General features: G+C 44.6%; 1 protein-coding gene across 1 annotated transcript; it reads right to left on the minus strand.

The window, feature by feature from the left end:
* Positions 1 to 1867: 1867 nt before the first annotated feature.
* fsip1 (fibrous sheath interacting protein 1) lies at positions 1868 to 27158 on the minus strand (the record flags this gene model as incomplete). Its single annotated transcript, XM_079752136.1, has 9 exons — positions 1868 to 2029; positions 8966 to 9106; positions 20137 to 20298; positions 23437 to 23559; positions 24095 to 24204; positions 24777 to 24855; positions 25865 to 26031; positions 26263 to 26353; positions 26994 to 27158. The coding sequence occupies 9 exons, from the start codon at positions 27156 to 27158 to the stop codon at positions 1868 to 1870; spliced, it is 1200 nt and encodes a 399-aa protein (XP_079608262.1).
* Between the last annotated feature and the right edge of the window lie 191 nt (positions 27159 to 27349).

A 27349-nucleotide genomic window follows, 5' to 3' on the forward strand; every position in this document is an offset into this window, starting at 1 on the left:
TTGGGTCTTTTACGAGCCAAGCCGTTTCGGGGCCTGATGCAGCCCTCACAGCTCCACTCTGAGGAAACCCAGACAGACTCGGTTAACTGCAGGTCTCCTTACATTAGAAACGACCTTGTCGCCATGGAAACAAGGTTAGTAGGCCATACATTAGCCTCAATGCGTTTCCCTCGCAATAAATGTATACTACACACATGTGTTCCAGGATAAAGACAAAAGGTGGTCTGTGTGTGTGTTTCTTTGACATCCTTCATAACTCCCTGATGATCAATGAGCTATGTAGCAAAATGTTGGACACGCGGCTGTTATTACATTGCAGGCTAATTCTCTGGTTTTAGTGTCTATGCGTGTTCCTCCGAACCTGAGTTGAAAGTCCTTACTTGGCCCCCTACTAGACATGGGAACATTGTGACAGAAAGTAGTCCCAATGAAGTTTTTTTTCCACACAGCTTCAACATGAGCAACAGAGGCTACACAGCTACGCCGCACTCTGCTCAGTTGTTTCTAAAAACTTGCTCATGCAGCACTTCTTGTAGTTCCTCCTCTGGTATTCATAATGTATATGATATGGCATCTCAAATAATGAGGATCAGTTAAAATTACGTATTCGTTTAGGCCATGGAACCTCACCTATCTTGCTTGTTTGTTATTTAGAGAGAGAGAGAGAGAGAGAGAGAGAGAGAGAGCAGGCCCGATAGGAATCCAAGAGAGAGAAAATAAATAAGCTTTGCTCACAGGTCAACCAGGTGCAGAAGAGCCCATCGCACTGAGCACTCAAACCCCAAAATCTTCTCCTTCCATCACTTTCCATTATACCTGCTTGCTTACCAAAATGGATGAGAGTGAGATGTATTGCAACTTATAAACAACTTTAATTCAACCCTGAATCTCATCACCTATAGGGGCAGGGATTTGGGGGCAGGCCTTGCGTAATAGGAGTTCAACCGAGCTTTGCTGTTTCTCAGAAAGAGAAAAAAAACATGGTCTGTCGATCTGGTCTGTCGGTCTGTCAAGACCCTGAACATAAGGACTCACACACAGCGCTTGTGTTCCAGTGTGGTGTGCAGTACGTGAGAGGAATGTCCTGTTCTCTCTTCGACTGCTGTGATGGGGACAACAAAGTTGCTGTTCTCGTTCAAATAAGACATCCCTAATGAATACACCGCCCTTAACGCATATAAAAGGAAAAATAACTGTAGGAGCCAAAGAGGAACTAATTGATTTATAATAATAAGTTAGTTAAAAACAATTAATTATTGGTAATGATGATTGTATTATTATTTACAAGGTTTATATACGTTTAAAATGAATAATTTACTAATGTATAGATGATAAAATATTTTGATGTTCAAACCAAGGTTCAATATTTTGTATTTCTGATTTTATAAATATGACGTCACTGTTTAGTATTAACTACGGTTGGACCTAACTTTGGTTAATTTGGAGTCAGATACTATAGGAAGCAACACCGTTTTTTGACCCTGCGTTTGATATAATTTTTTGTTTTCTAATTAAACATTAGAAGAAAGTTATCTTTTCTTGTCACTCGCGTTACAAATGTTGTATGAAACTTACAGGAGCAAGTGGTACAATTACGGAGAAGAAGAACGAAATGGTGTGCCACCACACCCACAACACAGGCGGGACAAGATTCATTTTTGTTTGTACTGTTAATTAGGGATTGACAAAAAATGTACGTGAACAAAGTGTATTAGGGATTGAAACAACACAAAAAACCGACCTGAACAAACTTTATTAAATGCATGTGCATGTGCGCGGATGCGTCTGCATGCATATATTTTGTTTGGCCATTGGTGTGTGTACAGGGATGTATTGAGAAGAGACCCACAATCCTCTCTGGCGGCAGTTAGTCGTCGGCGGGGAACGGGCCGCTGTGGGAGAAGCTGGTGGTGTATGGGTCTTTGAGCAGGGCCGCCAGCTTGGCCTTGGAGATGGGAGGCCGAGGATGAGACCTCTGACACTGCTCAGCCTCTTCCAACAGGGAACGCAGCTGCTCTGCACTAATGCGCTGTTGAGGGAGAACGGACGTGCATGCAAGGTTTAGATACAAGTGCACAAGCTCTCGAGAAAGGGGCGTGGTTATCCCTCTAAACAAGGCTACTAGTAGCATATAAACATTTGTATAGCAAGATATACACATTAGCGGACAGGGAACGCCCAATTCACAAACATTCTGGAATGATGTCACCAAACTATTTAATAGACCAATGAAGACACGTTTTTGTATATTTATATTTTAACTACCCGCTGCACATAACTTTATAAAGCTGGAAGTAGCATAAAACTCTTTCATGCTACTTCATGCTACTAAAAACCCTCATGTGGAATTCTTTGTGCAGAGTTGGACTGCGTCCTGTGGGTTCTAACGAGCTAAAAACTATTCCCTGAATTGCCTGAAACGCTTCCAGCTGGACGGAACCGTGTTTTTTTGTTCTTCTCATTTGCTGAAGAAGTCAGAATCCTTCCTCGCGGATCCTTGAGGGACTTCATGTGAATTCAGGGTTGGGAGAGCCAACCTTTTCCAAAACTAGGTTAGGATGAGGACAGGCTTTCCGTAATTCCAACGTCAATATTTATCCCCTGGGAGTCGTTCCTGGGATTTTGACTTATCTTTTTGGCACCCACCCCTTACAAAATCTGCTGTTGGGTTTATTTGGACAACCAGGGAGACTTTTAATTCATCTGTGTGAGTAATAGCAGCGCGCCGACTGAAAAACGCGGTTCAGAGCGAGTGTTAGAGAGAAGAGCATGTTTCTATTAGGTATCGGGCCGTCACGATTCTGATCGAGTTAGCTCAGTGCTTCTCGTAAACGCTACGCAACGGCTTCCGAGACCGCTCTGCGACTGAACTCCTGGCGTGGTCCAGACCGCCCTGTGTCATCGTTCTGGACTCCAGTGGTCTGACCCACGCAAGAACATGGTTGGAAACAAAGCCCAGGCTTTTTCCCTCACTAGAAGCTGTCATCTCAAGGGCCTTCTCTAGAAGCACTATATTTTCCTCGAACATGTTTATGGCCTTTCTCCAATCCCTGCTGAGAGAATTGCATTGACAACAAATGCACCCCTTAGCCCCGGGTGCCCCCCCCCCCCCCACCTGCCCGTAGCTACCTCCTCCATCGCCCTCACACTGAGATGCCCACGTTAAGACATCCTCTCAAACCTAATGATACTCTTTGGGTCATTACATCCAAGGTATTACTGTGTTTTTCCTTTTTCTTTACGAGCGCTGATGTTCTCCACACTGCAGGCCTTTGTTTCCACCCGGCCCTGCAGAAGATAAGGGGCTATGGACACACACCCATTCCCCATCTGTGGGGCTCATTGAAACGGCTCTCCTGTCTGTAGACCTGACCTTTCAATACCTTTCAATAGGACGCCGGAGATGAAAGCAGCACATGTGGTTGGTATAGGAGTCGCTGTAGGAGGTTCTTATCTGGGCCCTGTAAAATTGGGTGTATCAACCGACATGCATGCGTGTGTGTGTGTGTGTGTGTGTGCCTGCGGAATTGTGGCTGTGCATTTGTGAAAGCATGCATTATCTATGATTTAATGGATGCAGTTTGGAATGTTTCACACTCAGCAGAACTCGATACAACTGGAATGAAAACATAAAATGCAGAGTCAATGTTTTGTGTGTTTATAGATTGAGGCAATAAAAAAAGGGGACAACTCGCTGAACCCTAGTGTCTCGATGTAGAGAAAGGTTCATAATGAACTTCAGATGACCCGCATAAGGGATAAAGGGAGAGAACCATAATGTTGGCTACATGTGACGAGAAGAGCAAGAGCGAGGGCGAGAGAGAGAGAGAGACCTTAAAAGAAAGATCCCACATTTTTAATGGCCTGAAATTTGATGGTCAGACGTGAAAGTTGGCCGGCCTCTGATGCACCACTGCTCTGCAGACCGCCGTGTCACTAGGCGTCTGAGTTCAGGTGAGCTCAACTGCCTTCTGTCTGTCTGTCTGTCTGTCTGTCTGTCTGTCTGTCTGTCTGTCTGTCTGTCTGTCTGTCTGTCTGTCTGTCTGTCTCCTACGGCCTTTCCGTCAGAAGTGTGGGAGCAGTTCTCAGGCACTTTATATTTCCCCTGAGCCAGGCGTCAGCGGCAGCACTGATGTCTAGATGGAAACCAGTGCAGATAACAGAACTGCCTTCCAATGGAAACATGGACAAGAGAGAGGCTTCGCTTGATTGAGGGGGTTTTCTGGGCATTGCCTTGGTCTCATGATGTTATCACTGGGATAGGAACGTCAGGCCTCATTAGGAACATGTAAAACACTGCTAGGCCGATACCAGGCGAGAGTTCGGAGAACTTCGCCAGCCGGCACTTTCTTCAACATTGGTCGCTGTTCCTCTTAGCACATTTACACCAGAGCAAAGTGGTTTAAATCTAATCTAAACCCCTCCCAGGGGAAAAGAGAGTAACGTGCAGCTGTGTGTGTGGAGATGGTTGTCGCCATCCATCCCAGCCATAGTTCCTTTAGCAGGAACATGTGAAATATAAAGTGGAGGTGGTGAATCCATAATCGCCCCCTCAATACCACACACCGGACCTGTCGGGATCGGGCGGTAAATCCCCTCAGCACAGAGATGGAGACCTGTGTCCTTGAAGGACCTTAAAAGACTTCAGAAGGAGAATGTGAAAAGGTGGCTTGTTGAGGTGTAGGTTGGATTTGTAAGCTTAAATCTCGACAAATCGCCTCTAAGGCCCATTTTTAACCCAGGGTTTTTTTCAATAGGTTCTTGGGTTGGCTCCAGGAAGCTCCAGATGCTCTCTGTGCCGTACCTCAAACCACCTGCCTCACGCCTTACGCCGGCTTGACCCAGACATAACCTTTTCAGCAGGCATTTATCGTATACATCTGTCGGTTTTTTAACATTTTGCATTTCCATGTGTGCGGGAGGAAAATATGATTCAAACTCACCTCACAATCCAGCTTCCTACTTCATGTGTTATGAACCTTCTGTAAACCTTTTATAGTAGCATATTAGTACCAATCCACCAAGTCAGACTAGATTCATGATGTTGCCATAGCAAGCAGTACTAATCATAGGCTAGCAACACTTAGGTCAGTGGGACTCCGAGGGGTTCCACAATAACAGCAGGGTGGGATGTCCCAAGACGCGTAAGGGCTCCTCACTGTCACATCTCTGGGAGACGAGCATGACAGCACTGGAGCTCCTTCCGTCCACACCCACCCTCCAGCCAAACGTCTCAGTGCGGACCACCCCGCCATGCCAGTCCCGGCTGCTCTTCAGGGTCCCAGGGTTCAGGGCCATTTCCCCGCCAGCGTGGGCCACTCAAGTAACAGGGTGAGACTTCAGTCTCATAGCTGCCTGACTCAGCCGCCGAACGGCAGGAAGCCAGAGCGCTGGTCACAATGGCAGGGATTGTGTTCGTCGCGCGGACAATGCCCTGCGCAGATTAAGAGTCCTGTGCACAAGCCGAAGTGCAGGGTGAGTCAGCAGTGTGTTCTTTATGAATTATACGGTTGTATCCATAACCGCATTGTGTGAAGGGGAGAAGGCTTGAGACAACTGCTCGTTATGAAACCCAAAGGAAGGAGTGGGTTTGTGATAGTATCAGTAGATGGTGTCAAAGGACATGATCATGGTCCTCAAAACCCACGGGAGAGCTGTTTCGGAGGCTGACTCAGATCCTTCTCTTATGCTGGAGAACTTAAATCCGGTAAAAGCTGAGAGTATACATGTTACCTGGGAGGAGAGTTGAGAAATATTACACAGTGTTAAGACGTATCGCATAACGTTTCCATGACGAGACTAAAGACTGCCAACCCATATTCGCCATTTCAGGCATCATACAATGTCCGTAAGTTAATCAGTGGTTCATGCACCATAAATACTCTATATTAGCTGTCCCAGAAAATGAAAACTCTAGTGGTCTAAGTGGCTAAGAAAGACTGAGAGGAGAATCCTTGTTTTCCTCCTTCCTTTCCACGTCTCCCTTACTGCTGTGGCCACATAGACCACATTGTCTGCAGTGGGAAAGGTGTTGCACAACTGGAAAGTTGGCAGCACAATAAAGTCTGAAAAGTGAACTTGCCACTTTTCTGCAAGCTTTAATCTTCCATGGTTGGCTTCCCACATGAAGTGGATTTTGATTCTCTGCTATGCGACGAGGCATTCCCTAAATGCAACGATTGATCTTCTACAATCTTATTGGCAACAACATCCCAAACTGATTAGTACACAACACATTCTTCATTTTCAATCCCGTTAAGATAAGGGAGAAATACGGTTTTACGGTTTTAAGGTTTTGATTGTACACAGAGATAACAGGAGGCCCGTCATTCTCAGGCTGCATATTGACATGCTAAAGTGTTCAAGTGTGTGTAGCTATAAAGAGAATGCCATCGGATTTGGCCACATGAAAACATGGCTTGATGCTGAAAAGGTTCTGTCTGGTTTTATAAATCCTGCTCTTTTCATCATCATTCAAAGAACAATCCTGAGATCATTGTTCACACTGGTGTAATTACATTGGCAGTGCTCTGCCACAGGGTTTAAAAGCATTGTCTGCACCCCGTTGTTGTCCATCAGTGCCTACGATTGCAGAATCAACAGTAACAGATCAATTGGTGAGGATCCATTACACCAGATGAGCTGGATGCCAAAAATAAAACTACAAAACACTTTTATTATTCATTCTGGGGGCCATTAGATTGTGTTAGACAGAACCAAAATAGATTGACAAAAGACAAACACAGTCAATGACAATCTGAATCTGGATCTGTATTGTATCTACCTGTACCTCTACAGTGTCAGGACTATAACCAGCTTTGGAACAATAAAAGCCATTGGTTTGCTTACGCACTGAATAAGCGATCAGCAAACAATGGAAAATCCGGGGTAGAGATTCCTTGGCAGAGGAAGGCCCTTGAGTTAAGAGCGGGAATATTTCAGGCACCCGGGCCAACGTGGGGTTTGACGTGCATGCACCGCTGGCCTCAGATCTGAATCCAACGCAACAGCTGAGTTTCGGAGGATAAATCACAGCAAAGAAGTAAATCAGGTAGGGCTATCAGGTGGATGTCATTGGATCACTTTAAAAGCAGTCCTGGCTCGAACACGAACCAAGGGAAGTGGGGGAAGGCAAATCGCCACTCAACCACATTAACTACATTAACAACCTCAGGAGGCCAACTGAACTCACATTTTCCGTCTTTCATTTTAACTTTTACACTTCAGCAGCAGTCCAGACTAAACATAATATATTCCCCTCCTGCTGTAAAACCTTTCCATCTGTCGCCGGTAGCTGGGAGTGGTATTTATCCAAAGTTAAAATGTTCTTATTTTATAAACACAAGAGACTTGAACGAGGTCCATAATCTGTCGACATATTTTTCATTCCGCTCGCAGTTACGCCTGGTATGTCCCCGAGTTAATATTTGGTATTTCCCTCACAAGTGTCATCTGAAATACATTGTAGCCTCGCCTGACAAAGCCTGCTGGAAACCATTGTCTTCAAACATGGCAACGAAAGGCATAACACTATTATGAGTCCTCACAGAGAGAAGAGAGCTTTATTAAGGTGGTCGCCCTCAAATGAAAATAAGTCTTAAAATGTCGCAATGACAGCTAACGCTAACAATAGCCCTTTAAAAGTAATCACATATGTTTATGTAACCTAATTATAATAATTAAAAGAAGACAGTGTCTTCAAAAATTTTGCAACTCAATAAAAGAGGAATTAGATTAAATTGATATCCTCATTGGAATAGTAGGTCATTCAATACCTTTTTATGAACAGTTTCATAGTGTCTGTCTTTCATAGAAATCAAAGACAGAAACTTATGGAGGATAGGCTACGATCGTGTGAACACACCAAGACAAGAGAGTGCATTCGGCAAAGTGGATTTCTTTGTAGCCTGTCAGGGCTGTGGGAAAATGTCTCAGAAAGTGCTCCCAGAAAAATTCCACTGCATTAAATGTGCTCCCGGCCGCAAAAGCTGCCTCAAACTCATTGATAATACACAGAGCGTGTGTTTACATTGCAGACCCTTGCTGGCAGCTCGGCATGCACTGATAGTGACATATAAAATCCTGCGGCCCCATGCACACACATAAAGCCCAGAGAAACAGAGGGGTGTAATTTGTGTCTAGCAGCACCAGTGGTTAGCCTGTTGGTTTTGATGTTTTGCAATCATCATTATGCTTTCTTGAAACTTTAAAAAAGTTTAAAGTTAATTAACCAAAAATGGGTCATCCACTTGTTTGTTTTGTTCTAATTATGGCGAATCCGTTGCCTGGCACTGCCCTTTCATGGATGGGTGTGACAAGCGCTTTGAATGTTTTATCACCTCCGCAGTGTGTGAGAAGGGGAGCCTTTTTTAAGTTTAAATGTGTCATTCGTGTGATGACATCACCTTGTGGCTTGTATGTTATTTCGGTGTTGAGCTCCAACCAACCCGGTCCGCATTAAGCAGGTGTCCTCTGGTATAGTGGGCACGGTCGGCTGGGGCTGCCCTTTATAAACCATAAAACCAATGGCTCGAGTAGTTCCCTTCTCCTGACAATAGTGTTAGCCAGTAGCGGCACTAGGTGCAGAAACCAGGCCCGTTGGCTTTTGACTTAAAGCATTCTTCTCTCGTGTCCTTGGGAACCTGGTTTCGGGGGGGGGGAGTTCAGGACTTGCCAGTTTTGTGTTAAACCAGTTAAATAGGTTCTTAAAACACACTCTGTCCAATAGTCTCCAAGGCAAAGTGTGGAGCTTGAATCCCAGAGAATGATAGCAGAGAGCTATAAAAAGTGAGCAAGTGAGAGAGAAAGTGAGAGTGAGCAACGAGGTGAACAAGGGGAGCAAGGGGAGCAAGGGGAGCAAGGAAAACAGAGAGACTCACATCAGAAAATATTTAAGTGTGTGCGTGTGCAAGTGTGCATGCGTTTTGTGTGTGTATGCGCATGAATCAAGCCACTTTGAACTCACTGGGTTGACGCCTTCGGCTGCCATTGTGTCCCTGGGAGATGAGGCTTCACCCGCTGTCGTTTTCCTCAGGTAGTCCACTGCACATCTACTGCTGGCCCAGCTTTCCCCGCCGAGCCCCCAGATGGCGTCCGATCCAGTGGCCTGACACAAAGAGACAAGGCAGGCGCCTCACATGGTGCAAACCACTAATCGGGCAGCATTTACATTTAAGACATTTTGCAGACACTTTTATCTAGCTTGCAAGGCGACGGCCAGCTTGTCTTGGGCAGTCAGGGTTAGGTTTCTTGCACACCTCGACGATCAGCTAGGAGGAGACGTGGATTGAACCAGCAACCTTCTGGTTCCCAGTGACCTGCTCTTCCTCCTGAGCTAAGCCGCCCCTGCAGCATCAGCCAGGTGAGTCGTACCCAGGAGGCCCTCTCTCTCCGTGGAAGCTAGGATCTCCTGGGACATGAGGTTAATATGTGACATGTGTCCACCACACCGCCTACCCCTCCGTTGGTCTCCTGACACGTCCTGATGTGGGACACATGGCAGACAGGACAGGTGCTGTCCGCTGACCAGGGGATGACCAGGGCTAATGCTATATGTTCTGACCTCTATAAATACACGACTGTAGGCTGTAAGGTTCCAGCGCGGGCCAGAAACCAGCTCTGGAGAGGATGTTGCCAACCACAGGGTTGTTTTCTCAACATCCATCCAGTGCCATGCGGTTAGACTCTCCAACTATTTTGGTTAGCATAAGTGCCAGTCAGGCCTATGCATGATCTAATAATGTTGAAATGGATGGATATTTCATTAAATCTAGACATATCAATGAAGTCTTACTTACAAGCAAACGGCGGTTTACTTGAGCCGGCTGAATCTCTTTAATGTTTTTTAACATAAATACTACATGTCTTAAATCGGTTTTGACACATTCACGGTAGGATGTAATCTTGGTGGATCTCCGGGCAGGGGAAGAGGGTTCAGCAAATTGGCCAGTGGTCGAGTAAAAGGCATGCATGGAGCTCCCCCCACGGCAAGAAACGCAAAGTAAGGTTGCATGTGTACCATCAAATAACATGGTACTACAAACAGAATGTTTCGACGCAAATGAAAAGACACGGCTGCACTGTCGCACTGGAAACATTTGCAGATTAGTAGCTTTCCTACTCCTGCCGAATACAGCAAGAACTGCTGACCTCCCGTTTCTGGGATTCCTTCCAAACCTCCTCTCGACCCCCGCCCCCTTTCCCCGAAAAAAAAGTAGAAGCTTATAGGGAGTGCGTGTGGCCTCACCTAGAGGCAGAGCCCAGATGACAGCTTCCATCTGAAGTCTCTTTTAAGTGGTTGTCATTAGAGCTCTTTTTCTAGGGACTCACTCATCCAGGCTCTCGGAGCTCCCCCCCCCCCCCCGGACCTTACCGGGGCCCCAGGGTGGAGGCTCCCTGATGTGGGTCAGAGTGAGAAGAGCCGCGTACCTACCAGGCAAAATAAGAATTAAAGTCTAGCTTTACTCACCACCCGTTTCACCACTAAGTGCACGCTTCCAAAAATATAATGTTATTTATTTTATTTGGAAATGCTTAGGAACGGTGTCCTTGGTTCGAGCTCCTCGCCGTCATCCACAACATAGGCAGAACATGGGAATATCATGTGAAGTCCCCGTCAAAGCCCGCAGTCCATTTATAAATCGGGGTTTGCCCACTGCTGTATTTTGTATTTAAACGGTACGGCTTGGCCACACATGCTAAATAGACATCCTGTTATTCCCATCAAATGCAATTTAAAATGAAGACAGCCGTTTAAAATGCACAGAATGGTAGAGATTGCATGTTTCATGACCAGTACGTTACATGACAGAGTTTATCCTATGCAGAACGGCAGCTTCAAATGAAACAGGATTGCCTTACTTTTGAACATCAAGAACGTTTTGTTTTCCAACTGTATGGAACTCCCCGCAGATAGGAAGAGTTTTATACAAACCAAAGATCAAGGATTGTGTATTATTTCCTTAGGGGTGCATGGGTGGCTCCATTAAGATTCGTTGGAGCTACTCTGCAAAACTGATGCAAAAACGTTGCTAACATCCCATAATTAAATACGTTGAAGATGAACAAGACATTCTATATTCTAATATAGTCTAAAATCCTAATATCTCTGACCGGTTCACTAAGGCATTAGCATGCACAAATAGACACCAGTCAATCACAAATGGGCAACGAAAATGGACTGCATTAATATAGCGCTGTCTCACCAGTAGCTACTCAAAGCCTTTTACAATATTGCCTAACACTCGCCCATTCAGACACACCGGTGGCACTGTCAACTATGCACATTGCATGGCCTTGCACTGGAGCAGTTAGGGTGAGGTGCCTTGCTCAGGGACACACAGTCTGTATTACGTTTATATCGCTCCTTGGTGGTGGATCGCTCTGACTTTTATTATCCTGGAATGTGTGACAGGCAGAACTCGCCGGGTCAGACAGAGTGACTCTCCAATGCGAGGTGGGACAGGAGTTCAGGTTCTCCAGACAGGGGCCAAGATCTCCCATGACTGGCTCTCCGCTGTGCAGCTGCTTGGCGTGTTGCTGCAGATCTTCAATAAACGCATTGGATCATTGAGTCCCAAACGGGTCTCCAACGAGCCTTTTGATCCGTTCGGTATGCAAAACATGTCAAACAGAATAAGGGTTCCAAGAATTATTTGCCACAGTCTGTTCATGAGTTTGCGATGAATGCATGTCTGTTTCCCTGCAAGCTTGTAGGTCTAAACTACAGTCCATGGTGTGCGTTCAGCCTATGCCAGGGAGCTGACATTTAAAACTGCCAATATTTTTATGCAGGTTTTTTGACAGTGAAACAATTGGGGAAGTAACTTCACCGCAAAATTCCTTTCGAAATCAGCTACCGATCATTTTCTTGTTTTCTTGTCTCATCATTCCAATATTCACGATTCATCTTCCAAGACTATTTTAGCCTTTCAAACCTGGAGTTCTGCCTACCCAGGAGAGAGTACACTGGCTGCTGAACCTCTGCATAGGATGAGTGGTACAAGTAGGTGTTAGGCTTGGGAGACAAGTCAGAGAGGATGACGACTGCACAATTCTTCAAACACTTCATTGACGATCAAGCAATTCAATCTGGTGACACCTATCTCCAAATTACATCTTGGATAACGCAACACAAAATGTACAAATCCCAGATAGGAATTAGGATGCCAAAGCAGAAAGCCTTCCTTGGACATGTTCAATAACAAATATGAAACATTTTTAGGCTTTTTCATGGGGCTAATCCTCTGTCAGAGGGTATCTGTTATATCATCCTCATGAGACAGCGGAGGGAGCCACTGAGTGAGTCGTGGTAGCCTGGGGTCTGAGATTCCTCTGCACTTCAAAGTGGGACGCGTTATGTAGCCTACTAGTTTCTAGCCAAATGCAACAGCTGGATTTCCCCTGTGCAGATGCCTTCTCTAGCCACAGCCCAGCAACAGCAAACACAACAGAGAGAGAGAGAGAGAGAGAGAGAGAGAGAGAGAGAGAGAGAGAGAGAGAGAGAGAGAGGAGAGACCGACAGAGAGACAGAGACAAAGAGAGAGAGAGAGAGAAAGAGAGAGAGAGAGAGACCGATAGAGAGACAGAGACAAAGAGAGAGAGAGAGAGAGAGAGAGAGAGAGAGAGACCGATAGAGAGACAGAGACAAAGAGAGAGAGAGAGAGAGAGAGAGAGAGAGAGAGAGAGAGAGAGAGAGAGAGAGAGAGAGAGAGAGAGAGAGAGGCTCCCATGTCCGTCTTTCGGCCTGTGGAGTGTTTGTTATTTATGTGTGACTGTGACCACGGCGGTTGCTTCCCACCCCCGCTGTTTGCTTCCTACCTAGAGCTTCTGGGTGTCGAATGCTTCTGGGATGACTGTAGCATTGGCAGATTGAGGTTAAAACAACTACAAGGGCTAGCAGACACAGTGTTCCATGCCCTCGTCGAAAGACTCACGACAAGCCACTCAGGGCGGTATCTCGGCCATATCTCGCTGCGATGGAGTTGTCCTTGAAAGCCCCATGGACCGTCACATCATACAATACCAATCTGTTACACTGATTCCCCTATTAAGTACAACCCGCAGAAGGAACCCGAGAAAGATTGAAAGAAAGAAAGAAAAATCTATGGGAAAGGAAAGCTTCTTTACTACTGCCAGGGTCCGCTATAATTTGTTGACAGTTAACTGCAGCTCTGGTATTTTTTTTCTCTTTCCCTTTCCTATTCATTTGACTGGAAAATGCTTTTTATTCCTCTGGTGAATCCAATCAACTATACAATCCCGTGTGTCTGCAGACACTAAGTCTTGTTGATGGCGCTTGGACAGGATCTCTGTCGCAGCCACTGGACAGGAGGAGGCCGGTGCTGGGAGTACTTTGACGAAACAAAAAGAGCTAGTGAGACTACCACGCTGACTCACTGGGGTGAGTCGTCGCTCACTCACACTCACTCTCTCTATCACTCTCCTCTCTCTCTATCTCTCTCTCCCCCTCTCTCTATCTCTCTCACTCTCTCTCTCCACCCCCCTCTCTCTCTCTATCTCTCACTCACTCTCTCCCCCCTCTCCCTTTCTCTCTCTCTTTCTCTCTCTCTCTCTCTCTCTCTCTCTATCTCTCTCTCTCTCTCTCTCTCTCTCACCCCTCTCCCTTTCTCTCTCTCTCTCTCTCTCTTTTTCTCTCTATCTATCTCTATCTATCTCTATCCATCTCTATGCATCTCTATCTATCTCTTTCTCCTAGCCCTCTCTCTCTTCCTCGCTCTCTCTCTCTCTTCCCTCTCTCCCCCTCTCTCTCTCTACCCCCTCTCTCTCTCTCTCTGCCCTTTTCTGCGAATGTGAAGCATAGTGTAGTAGGATCTGGCTGTGCCACGTGGACTCGGGCTGTCTGCCAAGGACTGTGTGTGCACGCATGCTTAGCCCCGAGCACGGCCCTGCAAGAGCGCCACGGTGAGTGAGTCAGGAGCTAGCTCCTGGCGGTCCCTGGGAGGCCTTCTCTTCCTTCAACGTTCTCCTTCCACAGACTTTCATGCCTTGCCCGTTGGATCCATTGCTATTCACTTATGAGCAGAAGCAGGGGTGCTAAACGCGCGGGATAGTTTCCACACAAGTGAGAAGAGCACTTTACCGTCTCCCATGCAAATGAGAGCATACCTATCTAGAACAAAGTCTAAGCATTTCTTCAATAAGAGAGTCAACTAGGTCCGAGCTGTCCCTTTCTGCTCTGGTTAGGCTGCTTTTGTCCTCCTGGACAACTGCTTGGTGTCTGCTGGAAATTCCTGTACTATTAGGTGATTTACTTGTGGGTCATCTGGATTCTATGATAGCTTTTCATTCGGGTGATCTGGTTGATGTCGTTTTTCCACCTTATCAAACATCCTTCAAACCAACAGTGCATACTAATGCGCAGCCAGGTATATACGTTTCCGGTATTTCGGTATTTCGTCGTTTCGAAAATTGGAAAGAAATTAAATGTAGAGATTTGATCTGCCTCAGGTTATGCATCCTCAAGCTATTAAGATTCAATTGTGATTATCATTGTTTTTTTTAATGTTTTGGATGCCTGCTATCCCAACCCTAACCCTCTGCACAGAAGCCTTCCCCTTTCCAAAGGTCACAAGGAGTCTACTCGATCTTATCCTATCCAGGAATACTCTTTTGCACCCTGCTAATATTATTGAGTGGCCACTGTCTTTTGCCAGACAATGACGCACCAGTCAAAAAATCAGGACATCGAGAGCTTGAGAATAACACTACTTCATCTCCACTGTTTATTCAAAGCATCTGGACATGAAAGACCTCCAAGCATCTTTTTGCACTTTGCTTGCCCCGCTCCGAACCTCGCCGGTGACGGCACGAGCACGAGTCCGGCATCCTACGTGACAAAGATTTCCACAAATAACACTGTCGTGATTGATTGGGTGCTTCTCCCTAACCGATAACAGATTGGCCAATCGTGAGAAGGATTCAAACTAGAGCTCGACATATTGCAGTTCACACCATACACACAAATATTTATGCATTTCCTCCATCGTCACATTTTAATCTTCATTGGCAACGGGAATTCAAAGACGGCACGAAAAGGGTCCACCGGAATTTCCTTACATGGCGCATCATATGAGAAGTAAGCAAGAGATAAAGCAATCTTCAGAGTCCCCGATTGACCTGACCTGACCTGACCCAGGGTACGACTGCCAATACGACTGCAAGCACGACTGCAAGCCTGCACCGTAGTGCACGTGGGACTCACAGGCTGTGATGCGGCTGCGGGGCTATGACGGACACTGTGGCGAGCGCCGTGACGCAAGTGAGCTGTGAAAGGGACATTAGTGTCAGAGCAAGTTTGCCTTGACATGGACAAGGCCATCGTAATTCTATGCTCGTTCCCCCCCACCTTGTTGCGGACATTGTCAGCGAGCCAGAATTGGGACAATGATGGTGCATCAGCAGCATGAAAGCAAACGTATGTCTGCTGCACACAGCTATCTAGTCTGTGCTCACATTGGGGGTGATAACAATGAGAACAAATGACACAATTATGCCACCGTCCTTCTGTGGTGGAGTGGTTGTATCCAGATGGCACATATATATATATAGTATTTTATTGGAGACAAATAATAGGAATTAGCAAACTGTTGCTTCCAGAAAGTCCAGTCAGACACTCTTTAGTAAGTAAGTAGGGTAACAAATAACACAGTGTCAAGTTGGTAGTCCTATTCAAAGCCTGCGCGACAAAAGGGATGAGTAAGACTCTGCACGGCCAGCCGCCCCCCCTGGAGCACTCTTAACACTCCAGCATCTGGGGATAACACCACTTATGAGCACACAATAACAAGGGAACTGGGAGGATTACAGGGTTGGGCTGGCATGGGTGTGGTATATTCCGTTGGACCACACGATCCTCGCAGAAAATAACCCCACGGGGATGCCGCGAGATGACTACATGAGCTCTCAATTGTCACCAGCCGACTGACCTCGTCCTGCAGAGAGGGAGGGCCAGGCTAATACGGCCCTGACACACACACACACACACACACACACACACACACCGCTTTATTTCTTCCCTGTTTGTTTGGTGGATGAGATCAGGTTTTGCTTTGCTGCTAATAGAACTAGCATGTCAATGCTACGCTAAGTAGATTATCATTGACGGAAGACCAGGAGAAAGGACTTCCTCGGATTCACTCTTATTTTGTTTTGTGGATTCTTTTCGAGTGTGTTTCCAATGAAAAGACCCAAGGACAGTTTCTTCTTTCTTATATCTGTTTCTATCTGGACAACGGGGACAAAATGTTTCTCTCGTTTTCCTCTGGCAGAGGGGATTCACAAGAATAGCATCACGCTGTCGTAAAGTCAGACAGGTGCTTTTTGATGCAGGCTAACGCTAGGCAACACGTCTTTCCCTGAAGCGAGACGAGGATTCCTGTTGTCACATCATTATTTTTTGTGATAAATATTTTTCATTATCATGTCCTGTCCTGAAACAGGACTATATGTCTTAGCCATCAGTAAAGGTCCACGATTTGTCGCAAAGAGAGACGAAAGTTAAAACTGTTGACTCTTAGCTGTACATAAACTATTCACATCAACGTTTACCTTTCAGTTACATAAGGCTAAACATATCTGGTATATATGATTCACATTGATACAAGACAAGTCTGTGGAAGACGATTAATAATACACACGTTAGCTTGCATGACACAAGGCTAAAGACTCGCTTTCACAGAGATATCTGATTTATGTGTACGATGACGTGCTCTACTATGCATGTGGTATTTAATCTGTCAGCCACGTTGTGTTAGGTTCACTCCCATGGTTGATAGGCTGTGACTCACCATATGGATGCTTTACAACTACGAGATGTACTAACATCATAGCATCCATAAAAACTTACCTCATTGTAATATTTCAGCCACAAAGTGAGTGCGAAAGTAGTGAACTCTGAGGCAGTGATGGGGATGAAACTTGTGCCAAGGGACAGCTGAGAACCTTAAGCACAACAGCCATGGAATGGAGTTGAAGGTGGGTGTTTCAGCACATTACTACATCCAGGTTCAAGGAGGCATGATGGAATATGTACAAAAGATAAGATAGGATGCAACTTTAGGTGTCCCAAAGGAAATTATTATGCCCGATATTGCTAAAAAAACAAGCAAACAAAAATAGAGTAATAATTATAAGGTTTATAATAAGTAAATGCTCAGACCAGTGCCTAATAGGCTAAAGTAGGTTCAATTTAGTAAAATAAGTAAACTACAATGACAAAATTAACTAAACTTAAAGAATAGTAATATTGCACCTGAAATTGAGTTATATTAGCAATGATATTGAAAAAGGTAATAATAGTAATGTTGCACATGATATTCAAAAGTAATATACGCATGATGGCCACTAGTAGAAAAGCCCTCATTTGGCGTTGTTTGGTGCACCCAGGAGGTCTCTGAGGGGGTGAGAGATATTCTCCACAACACTGAGCAGTTGCCTCAGCATCCACCCCTCCAACACCTCAAGTTCCACTCTCAGGACAGAACCTGCCTCTCTGATGAGATTATTGAGTCTGCGGGCCTCATGCTTAGACAACTTGGTGGAAGAGGGTAATTAGATATAAGTATAAGGAAAGTTCGACATCATTGTGATTGCGGTTTTGTTGCTTAACCTTTGTATAAAACCGTCCCTCTGTCAGTGCTTAACAATAAGGAAATCAGAGACAGAACGTAAAAGAAAAACCGCCAAAGTGAGCTTCCTAAATTTCTGTTGCTCATCTGCTCTTCGTGAGCCAAGAGTTCCATTTTAAGATGAGTTTGAACAACAGCAACAGGTGAATATATCCACCTGTTGCAACCAAAACAAATTGTAAACGACATGTGTTCCAACCAACGCACATCCAGAATAACAAGATCCTTATGCGCAACATGATGTGAAATAATAAGCGAATGCAGAGTACACCCAATCGGTCATTTTAGCTGACAGTAAATGCAGTGAGTGCATGTGTTAATATTGCCAAATGAAAGGGCTTGTGCCCGTTCGAGAGCTGGCTCTCCTCCACCTTTACCACCCCTGTAATTACGTCCTGATGAGGATGGCTGCCTCTCCTCTGTGGTGCTCACCAGACTACACTGCCAAGCCTCACAGACTCACTCCACCCTCCCAGACCAAGTCAATGCACACAGGCGTACGCACAGACTTGATGGCTTACTTCTCCTGCACATCAACCGTGGCCTTCCCGGGGCCGGGCGGGGGGGAAAGATAATATGAAGCCAAATTTCTCGAGTCACAGGTTTATGCCTCAGCTCATCCTCCCCGTGCCCACTGGAGCGTGCTTAATCGCTACCTTTTCCATGTCACCGGCGATAGTACATCCGTCTCAGAGCGAAGGCACCCAGAGGACGCTTCCAGTGAGGCCGACCTCGGAGCGATTCGTGCCACGGTTAAATCACACAGGCACAAGACGAGGCTTGGAAACCCCAGCGCTCGACACTCCCTCTTGTTTACTCCAGCGCTTGGTTTTGATGTGGACGTGTATATAGGGCAGGTGGTTGAGGCGCTAGTACCGAAGCAAACGGTTTCAATTAGGAGGGCGACTGCTGCCGAGCAGAGAGGTCGCCGCCGCATAACAAATGCATTTACTTTTTACGATCACCTTTTGGATTCCCCACAACAGAGGCACAGAGTGACCAAATGGCTGTAAAAACCCTGATTTATCGCGAGCGTAGTTTGCCTTAAATGTAGGCTTAACGAGGGAAATATGATTTAAGTCAGGGAAAATAGCAGTTTCTTTGAAAGCCTGGTAGGTGTGACCTTCAGGGAAGTTTTAGCGAAACGAAGAGGAAAGAAACAGAAGGGTGGAAAATGGGTTGTTTGAGGGATCAACAGAAGTGACCACATTGATACAGAACAGATGCAGGATGGTTTATGTGGAGTTTATGCCTGGCCCAACACATTGCTTTTCAAGAGCCATGTTACATCCTGCATCTAACCTATAGCACCTTACGAAGAATTTATAAATTATATGAATCGATTGTATACACACAGCATACCCACATAGTATTATAGATTGACAGTACACAGAATGAAATAAATTAAGGAGATATGAAGCAACAGAAATTAGCACATGACTTCAGGGTTCAAAATCACACATGGAGTGCTGTCGTTTGAGATTCCCGTGGCACATCAGATTTTCCTTGACCATATCCAGGAGAATTCAAGTGGGACCCTGGGTTCACAAAATGTCCTTGTAAAGGAAAAAAACGTTTTACAACTCCAGGAAAAAACATATTTTTTATTTCTTGTTGGCAATCTATGGCAAGGATAAGTCTACCATCTGGATCATGAATGTGTAGTGAGATAACGTTTGGGAATGAGATAGTACATGAGCGCACGTCTAGGAACAAGACCACAACAGAGTCTGAAATAAATCGTTCATTTATGTATCTATATCTTAATATTTCTACGGCCGTGCAGCCAAAGACTGAGGTGCTGCCGGGTCAACCCTCACTTCTCATGTGAAATGTTAGCGATAGCAGCCTATGATATTTGTTGATATTTGCTGATATTAATGCCGCCGCAAGTCACCGCTAAGATGTTGGATATTGGTGCTGAAATCGTCGAAAATACAAATTCGCTGACGGTTGGTGCTTTGTCACATTCTTCGCTTAATAGAGTCTAACAGAGAATCTGGGAAAGAATGCCTCCCAAGCAAGGTATTCCCACATACAAAGGCCATAGTGTGGTATGGTAGCCATGAATAGGGTCTGAAAATGCCTTCGCCTGAGTAATCCTTGATAACAGCCACATTGTATAACAATGTAGCGATGAGTTTATCCAACACAAAGCTTTCCAGGGCTAGATGATGCATCGAAAGCCTATAATTCCTCCTATGGAAACACACTGTGTTTACAGCAACAAAATTACTGCAAAGATCGACTCTCTCCTTTTTTACGGCGAGGGGGGCTGCCAGGTAATTTACAACCAATGCTTTTATAGGAGACTTCCCTCGGCACCCCGCGGCACTGAACTTGTAATGAGGCCTAATGACCCTGAGCGTGGGGGGGGGGGGGGGGGGGGGCGACTCTGGCTGGTGAATAGGAAGAGAAGTTAATGGGGGACCCTATAAGGGTGAAATCAGAGCAGGCATGGTGCGGAGGGGCGCCACTGTACACATACCTCAGACTCGCTTCCGGTCAGGAAGACGGGGAAGAAGTCTTCCGCCGGGCCCAGCGGGCCGAGGAGGCTCAGCTGGTACTTGATGCATCTCTGGCGCTCCAGGTCCGCTGGTTCCAGGGTGGAAGCGTGGCTCGTGGCAAAGGACGACACACATGGATCTCCCTAGCGGTGGAAAAGGGATAGAAAAAGATTGTTCTGTTTATCCATCTGTCCATCTTTGTATCTGCCCATCCATCCATCCACTTAAGATAGCACCCACCCACAAATCTACCTACCTACCTACCTACCTGCCTACCTACCTACCTACCTACCTACCTACCTACCAAGTTATCTACCAAACAACCTGCCTATCTACCTACCTACCTACCTACCTACCTACCTACCTACCAAGTTATCTACCAAACAACCTGCCAACCTACCGACCTGCCTACCTACCTACCTACCTACCTACCTACCTACCTACCTACCTACCTACCTACCTACATACCTACCTACCAAGTTATCTACCAAACAACCTGCCAACCTATCTAGTAACTTATCTATTTATCTACCAAACAACCTGCTAACCTATCTAGTAACTTATCTATTTATCTACCAAACAACCTGCTAACCTATCTAGTAACTTATCTATTTATCTACCAAACAACCTGCCAACCTATCTAGTAACTTATCTATTTATCTACCAAACAACCTGCCAACCTATCTAGTAACTTATCTATTTATCTACCAAACAACCTGCTAACCTATCTAGTAACTTATCTATTTATCTACCAAACAACCTGCCAACCTATCTAGTAACTTATCTATTTATCTACCAAACAACCTGCCAACCTATCTAGTAACTTATCTATTTATCTACCAAACAACCTGCCAACCTATCTAGTAACTTATCTATTTATCTACCAAACAACCTGCCAACCTATCTAGTAACTTATCTATTTATCTACCAAACAACCTGCCAACCTATCTAGTAACTTATCTATTTATCTACCAAACAACCTGCCAACCTACCTACCTAGCTACTAAACAACCCATAAACATAATAAACACAACTCCTGGAAATGAATGACAGAGAAGGAAGAACACAGAAGGTGATTTTCCTGGCAGGCAGAACCCGAGCATAACCAAACCATCTGCTCAACCAAGCGTTGATTGTATAACACACGATGGCCGTCTCCCCCCGGACAGCGTCGTTGTCGGACTCCTCTACTCAGCATTCCCTTCCTCTGCATGGTGGAAACGAGAGCGATAATGACGCCGCGGAGCCTGCCAAGCATGCTGCCAAGCACCAGCAAAAAAAGTTGAACAATCGCTCCTTCCACACAATGGGTGCTGTGGATCTATCATGAGAATCCAGAGGGTGGACCATGAGCTCATCTGGGGGGGGGGGGGATTACATCAGTGAGGTAGGAGTTGTGTAACAGTCCTCTGGTGCAGAGCATGCTCTCAAAAGGAAGGCCTAGGAAGCTGACACAACTGCACGGGCCAGCCAAGATGAGACATCAGCGCGATGCTACGAATGGGTCTGTAAAAGGCCTTGGCACGAAGCAGGTCTCATGGCAGGCCTGTTTTCCTTTTTGTTGGTGATAAGGGCCCTGTGGTCAGTTTCTCATGCTAACCTAACACAAGAGCTCATTGTGGATTCCAGGTTCAACATGTCAACTCAAGTCAAACTTTGTGATCTTTAAAAAAAAGAAAAAGGCAAATCGGACCATTCAATTCATTCATGCCTCAGTCATTTTGATGGCTGCTGTAGATCAAAAGAGAAAATGAGTGAGAGGAATTTAAGATCAAAAGCTAAAAGATGGTGTAATATAAACCACAGTGGAACAAAATGTGTTTGGCCACAAACGATTCTGGCCTCCAGAATCACATGGTGATCAATGAGACACAGAGGTCCAGCAGGCTGCAGTCTGAAAGCACAAATGTCAATTATCAAAACACAGCAGTGGGGCTAGGTTCCAATTTTCATCTGTGCTCTGTTTCTCTCTGAATATTACTCATTATTACACATGTGAACCTCATAGATTGGATGTTAAGTGGGGCGCGCTTGCCTATTCAGTCGACACAGGAGAGATCGGAGAAGTTTAAGAGCGGAGCAACACCGACCAAGCATACTAAAACTTCCCTGACTATATTACCTTTTCGTGGGGACTTTTATGGGGACTGGTCAGATCTCAAGAGCAATTAACTTAATTGTAAAAAATAACATTGTACCACCAAGTGACTCACACCAAGGCAATTGGTGGACATTACCTTCCTCAGTGTTCAGAACGGTAAGTCTGGTGTCGACTCTAGCCAAGGTCTAAGACGGGTCCGCAGAAGGGAGGGCTTTTAATGGCCAAGTTGCAGGGCCGTGACGTAAATACAGGCTTGTTGTGTTGATGCCATTTATATGAGAGATAACAGCAGGCAGGAAGAGAACCTCTTGCCAACAAAAGAACCCAGAGCATCTGCACTCTCGACGGTTTGGTGTTGGACACCACAAGGGCCCCCGCCTTGCTTCAGCAGTCAAGGAAAACATTGAAAAATAGAGCGATGCCATTAAGAAGTCTTTTGGCAGATTTGGCGAAGGGTGGGCACAGCTGACTGGGGTTCCAACGCAACCATATGCAAGACTAGTACTGGTCTAGTACCCTGCGCCACCTTCCCAATGTCATTTCCGTCCCTGTGCTTTCAAAGGGGACTCAACCGCCACCAGGGGAGAGATCAGCTAAGCCAAGAGTTGAAGAAGGAAAAGTATTCATGGATAGGTGCGCCAAGCTAGTTGAGGTGTGTGTTGGAGCAAGGCCCTCCAGGTGGGAGGGCTCTCTTGCAAGATGTTGGTGGTCCCACCTTGACCCATCCTTTCTCCTTTTCCCTCCGTCAGACAGATTTGTTTTTGCGTCAAGCTAGCAATATCTTGTCATGAGGTTAACATTCTATTATTATATAATTGTAATAGTTTCCGTCTTTATATATATATAATATATACATATATAGTAATTCGGTGTGCTGGCTCGAGGTGGGTCTCGTGAGAGACCTCTCCTAACTGAAGGGCCGTGTACCAACACACACGGTTTCCTTTATTCTCCTCAATCCGCTCCATCCTGCAACCTAAACAGAGTAACCCATGCAGACAATAAACCACCACAGAGTCCTTCAAAGGATACATTCAAGCTCTTCAACGACACACTTACACACCTTGCCATAGTGGAAGGATTACAAAACAACGAAAGAACAAGAGTACAGGAAAACTTCAGAATGAGATGCGCTCCTCCTTCCCCACATGTTGCCCATCAGCACTGCGTGCCAGCCCACCTCCTGGTCGCCGGCTCCTCCGAGAGCGGAGTCCTCTTCCTCGTCGGACTCCTTGAGGAGCTCAGCCAGCCGCTCCTTCTCCGCTGGTGTCATCCGATAAGGGCCTCCAGCGTCCCCGGCAAGCTAACACGTTCCACGGACCGATGAGAAGGACAGAGGGCTGAAGGGCACCCATCACATCCCACACTTTCTGAAGTTCCCGGATCATTTCAGCTCCCTTCCCCACAAAATATCTCCCCATTATGTTTAAATTCTAGTTTTTATTCAATTTTGATCTAGAATAGTAGTAGTAGTTCCCGTCTTTGTATATATATATATATATATATATATATATATATATATATGGTGTTGTCGTTTTACCTTCCTCATTGTTTGTGTTTTTTGTTCTGTGTGTTCTTTGTCATTTATGTGAATTGCTGCTGCGACACATTTCCCCATGGGCAAAACAAAGGTACTCTATCTCTCTATCAATCTATATATCCATCCATATGTGACCTGTCTACACTATCTAGCGTTCGCTGGAACACATGACATATGATACATACATATAGATTTCCACAACCACTGAGGGGAAAACAAACAGCAATAGAAATGTGTACCATGTCACGTGATGAACTCAGGCACTGCTCCCACTGCCCTCTGGGAAACATTGACATACCTCAATGTTTCTCTTCACAAAGTCTTTCTTGCTCTTGCCCTGGGGAGTGGCAATCGGGGTGAAGTGGGGAGAATCATCTTCCTCTGGTAAAGGGGTCATATTCTTTTTACCTATCAGAAAATACATCTTTAAAATATAGGACAAAATGATGATTACCAGTAGCTAGTGCTGACATCTGGAAATAAAGGAGGAGAGACAGGAGAAGCAGCACACATGTCAGTTTGTCTCATTGCAAAAACGTGATTGTGTTTGGATGTTTCTCGATGACTGCATTCAGAAGAGCTGAATCTAATAGTCAATACCATTAGAAATGTGACTTCCTATAGGGATAAAAAGTAAAGGGCATTCTTCCCAGCTCAAGGTGGCGGTTTCGTTTGCTGCTGGCGCCATCAAGTGTAGAAAAGTTTAAATTGATTCAAGAACACTGTGAGGCGTTCCAAACTTTCATTTTTAGACAGAATCTCAAACGTGTTATGACTTGCTGTTGCGTTCTATTTGTACAATCTTACTTTGCTCCTCATATTTGTTTTTTTATCTATTTCAACCTCATCAGGAGGTTGAGTTCTAAAGATGGGTTTACAGTCTCCACTTTTAGATCTCCAATTAAAACACAAATATCTATTTGGGGCAAATATGACACAAAAATTACATTTTAGGAAAACTTTTCAATTAGTATCCATACCTTGATGAGGTGCTTCCAGTGCCAAAAACAACTTTGTGTTTTCAGCTTCGGCGGTAGATTCATATGTCCTTGGTATACTCTGCCATCGGGGTGGTATAGGGTTGATTTGTATCAATATTATTGGTGTGAAAAGATTGACAACACGTATATACATCTGAAATCTGAATGCAAATATCAACAATCTGTGTGGAAAAAAAAATCTGTAAATATATACAACAATTCCAAAAATGAAAATAAAGAGTTAAAATATTTAATGTATTTGCAAGATATGTGGTATTTTGTGTTTGTGAAATGAATTATAATTACAGATGAACAAATGTAGCCTTCACAGATTGTCAATATCTTTACACAGTTAAGCACAGACAGTGTGTAGATTAAGAATTAAGAAAGCATCATGTGACACAGCCTAGAACGATTCAATACTCAATGGATCAATCTTCATGCTGGCAAAATTAAACACAATTCCAACACCAAACTAAATAATAAACATGTAAGAAAAGGGGCTATGTTTTTCATGACCCCTTTTCTTAAAAAAATTATAAATTGCCTTCTATCAGAACACATTCTCTATTGATATCTTGGGACCGCTTTTTTCATTCAATTATATTTGCCCTGACGTTAAATAGAGGGGTTAAATGGTTTCCATTCAATTTATTGTTTATATTTAGAGTCTCAGGCTTAACCTAACTCTACTCAACCCTTGCTATCTATCTTGGCCCTACTTCCCTTTATTAGCATCAATTATTGAAACAGGTTTGATGTTGTGCTATGTGCTACCAGTGCTAGGTGGTATTCACCCTAAAACAGGAAATGTATTTCAAGCGTATATAATATCTTATATTAATGCTGCTTTCTAACTCTATTCTCTCTGACCCAGTTTTGTCCACATTCATTATTTCACTTTCACATCAATCTCTTTGATGATAACCTATTGTAACCCTAATCCTCTTTCTTTTGGTATCAAGATTACATATTATAGCCCTTGTAGTTGCTGTGATATTTACCTTGGGTATGTTAATTAAGGCCAAAACCTGAGAAAGAGGCCTAGCGACAAATAACTTATTTAAAACCACGATTTGTTTACATACCATGTATTCGCTCCAACGCTTTTGACTCCATTCTTTCCTTTGTAACTTAACCTGGTTTAGCTTCAGTTCAGATGCAGCCAAGACAAGGTCCAATCTGGCCATTTCAACCAGTGCTTCTTGAGTTTTACAATCCCTATGTTTTCTGTTAGTAGGCATAGCCTTGGCATCTGAAAGAATGTCACATGTGCATGTTTGAAAAACACATTATGGTTGATTTTTGGATCTCTATAAACCATATGGGAATACTAATTGTAAACTTAAATATAATGGACATATATAAAGTTGATCTTGCATGGGATGAGAAAATACAGCTAGGCACATGCATGGTAAAAATAATGGTATACTTTCCTCTCTTTATAACTTAGATACTTGAGACTGTCTACCTACTGTACACTAACCTTCGTCCGTATGATTTTGTAAGGGACTGCTTTCGCTTGTACTTGGCTCATCCTCAAGGTAGTTATCATCGTTTAAGGTCATCGTGGATACCTAATAAAAGATTGTGCAACCACCAATATAAAATCTGTTGAATTTTCGATTTTGATTGGTCAATTACCGCATTACCGCATGTTATATTCGGTGTAAAATGGAATAGTCAAGATAATGTACAGATGGACGTTCTTTATCGCGGAATGAATAAATGAATAAAATGTTTTTTATGTCATTCAGCCTCATTAAGCCTTCGTTTTCGCCTGGATTTGACCGCTTTAGAATAAAAAAAGTATTTGTGCCCTCATGATGGAGTGCGAATGCTTTGAACGTCATGTAATTCTGACTTTCCTTAAAGTAATATTTTAGAAAAATCGAAGATTTTATATTTTGTTTTCCTTCATATGGGCCTGTAGATGCTGGATTTTCTTTATATTTTTTACATCAAAGTTAAATATGTATTTGCTTCGTTGAGCAGTTTTCACGTGAAGCCTTTTAGGACATCCCTGTACATGGTTTACTGTAAAGATTTCTACGGTAGAGGATTAGGGCCACGTGTGATTTTATATTTTAAGCGGACTGCTGACATTCACATTTTTTCTCAGATTTCTGACTTTACTCAGAATTCAAAATGATTCACATATGGCGCTAATACTCTTCGTTAAATATAGGCCAATACTCTTTATTTATTTATTTTTACCTGTGGGCTGGCGTTCTCGTTCCTCAGAGCATCGTCGCGGGATGAAAGACCGCTCGGACTCCTGCTGACAACCTGAGGTGCGTCTGAGGACACGCTCGACGCCCGGCTACTCGGCCGCTCACTCGATGCAGACCGGGGTCTTCGATCCAGAGTGCCTCTCGTCATATCCGTCCTGGCTGTTGTCTAGTAGTTCTGTTTGAGGGTTTTAGCCACTCAACCAGACGCTACTAAAATACATTTTACGTTTTCGGTTGGTAACTATGGACGCCAACTCGACCGGATGTTTACATCCATGTAGTTAACGTGACTTTTTGGTTTCTAAGGTTACGTGACGTAACCCTCACGTCACGTAACCC

The sequence above is a fragment of the Pollachius pollachius genome, assembly GCF_949987615.1.
Source record: "Pollachius pollachius genome assembly, chromosome: 15".
Lineage (NCBI taxonomy): Eukaryota > Metazoa > Chordata > Actinopteri > Gadiformes > Gadidae > Pollachius > Pollachius pollachius.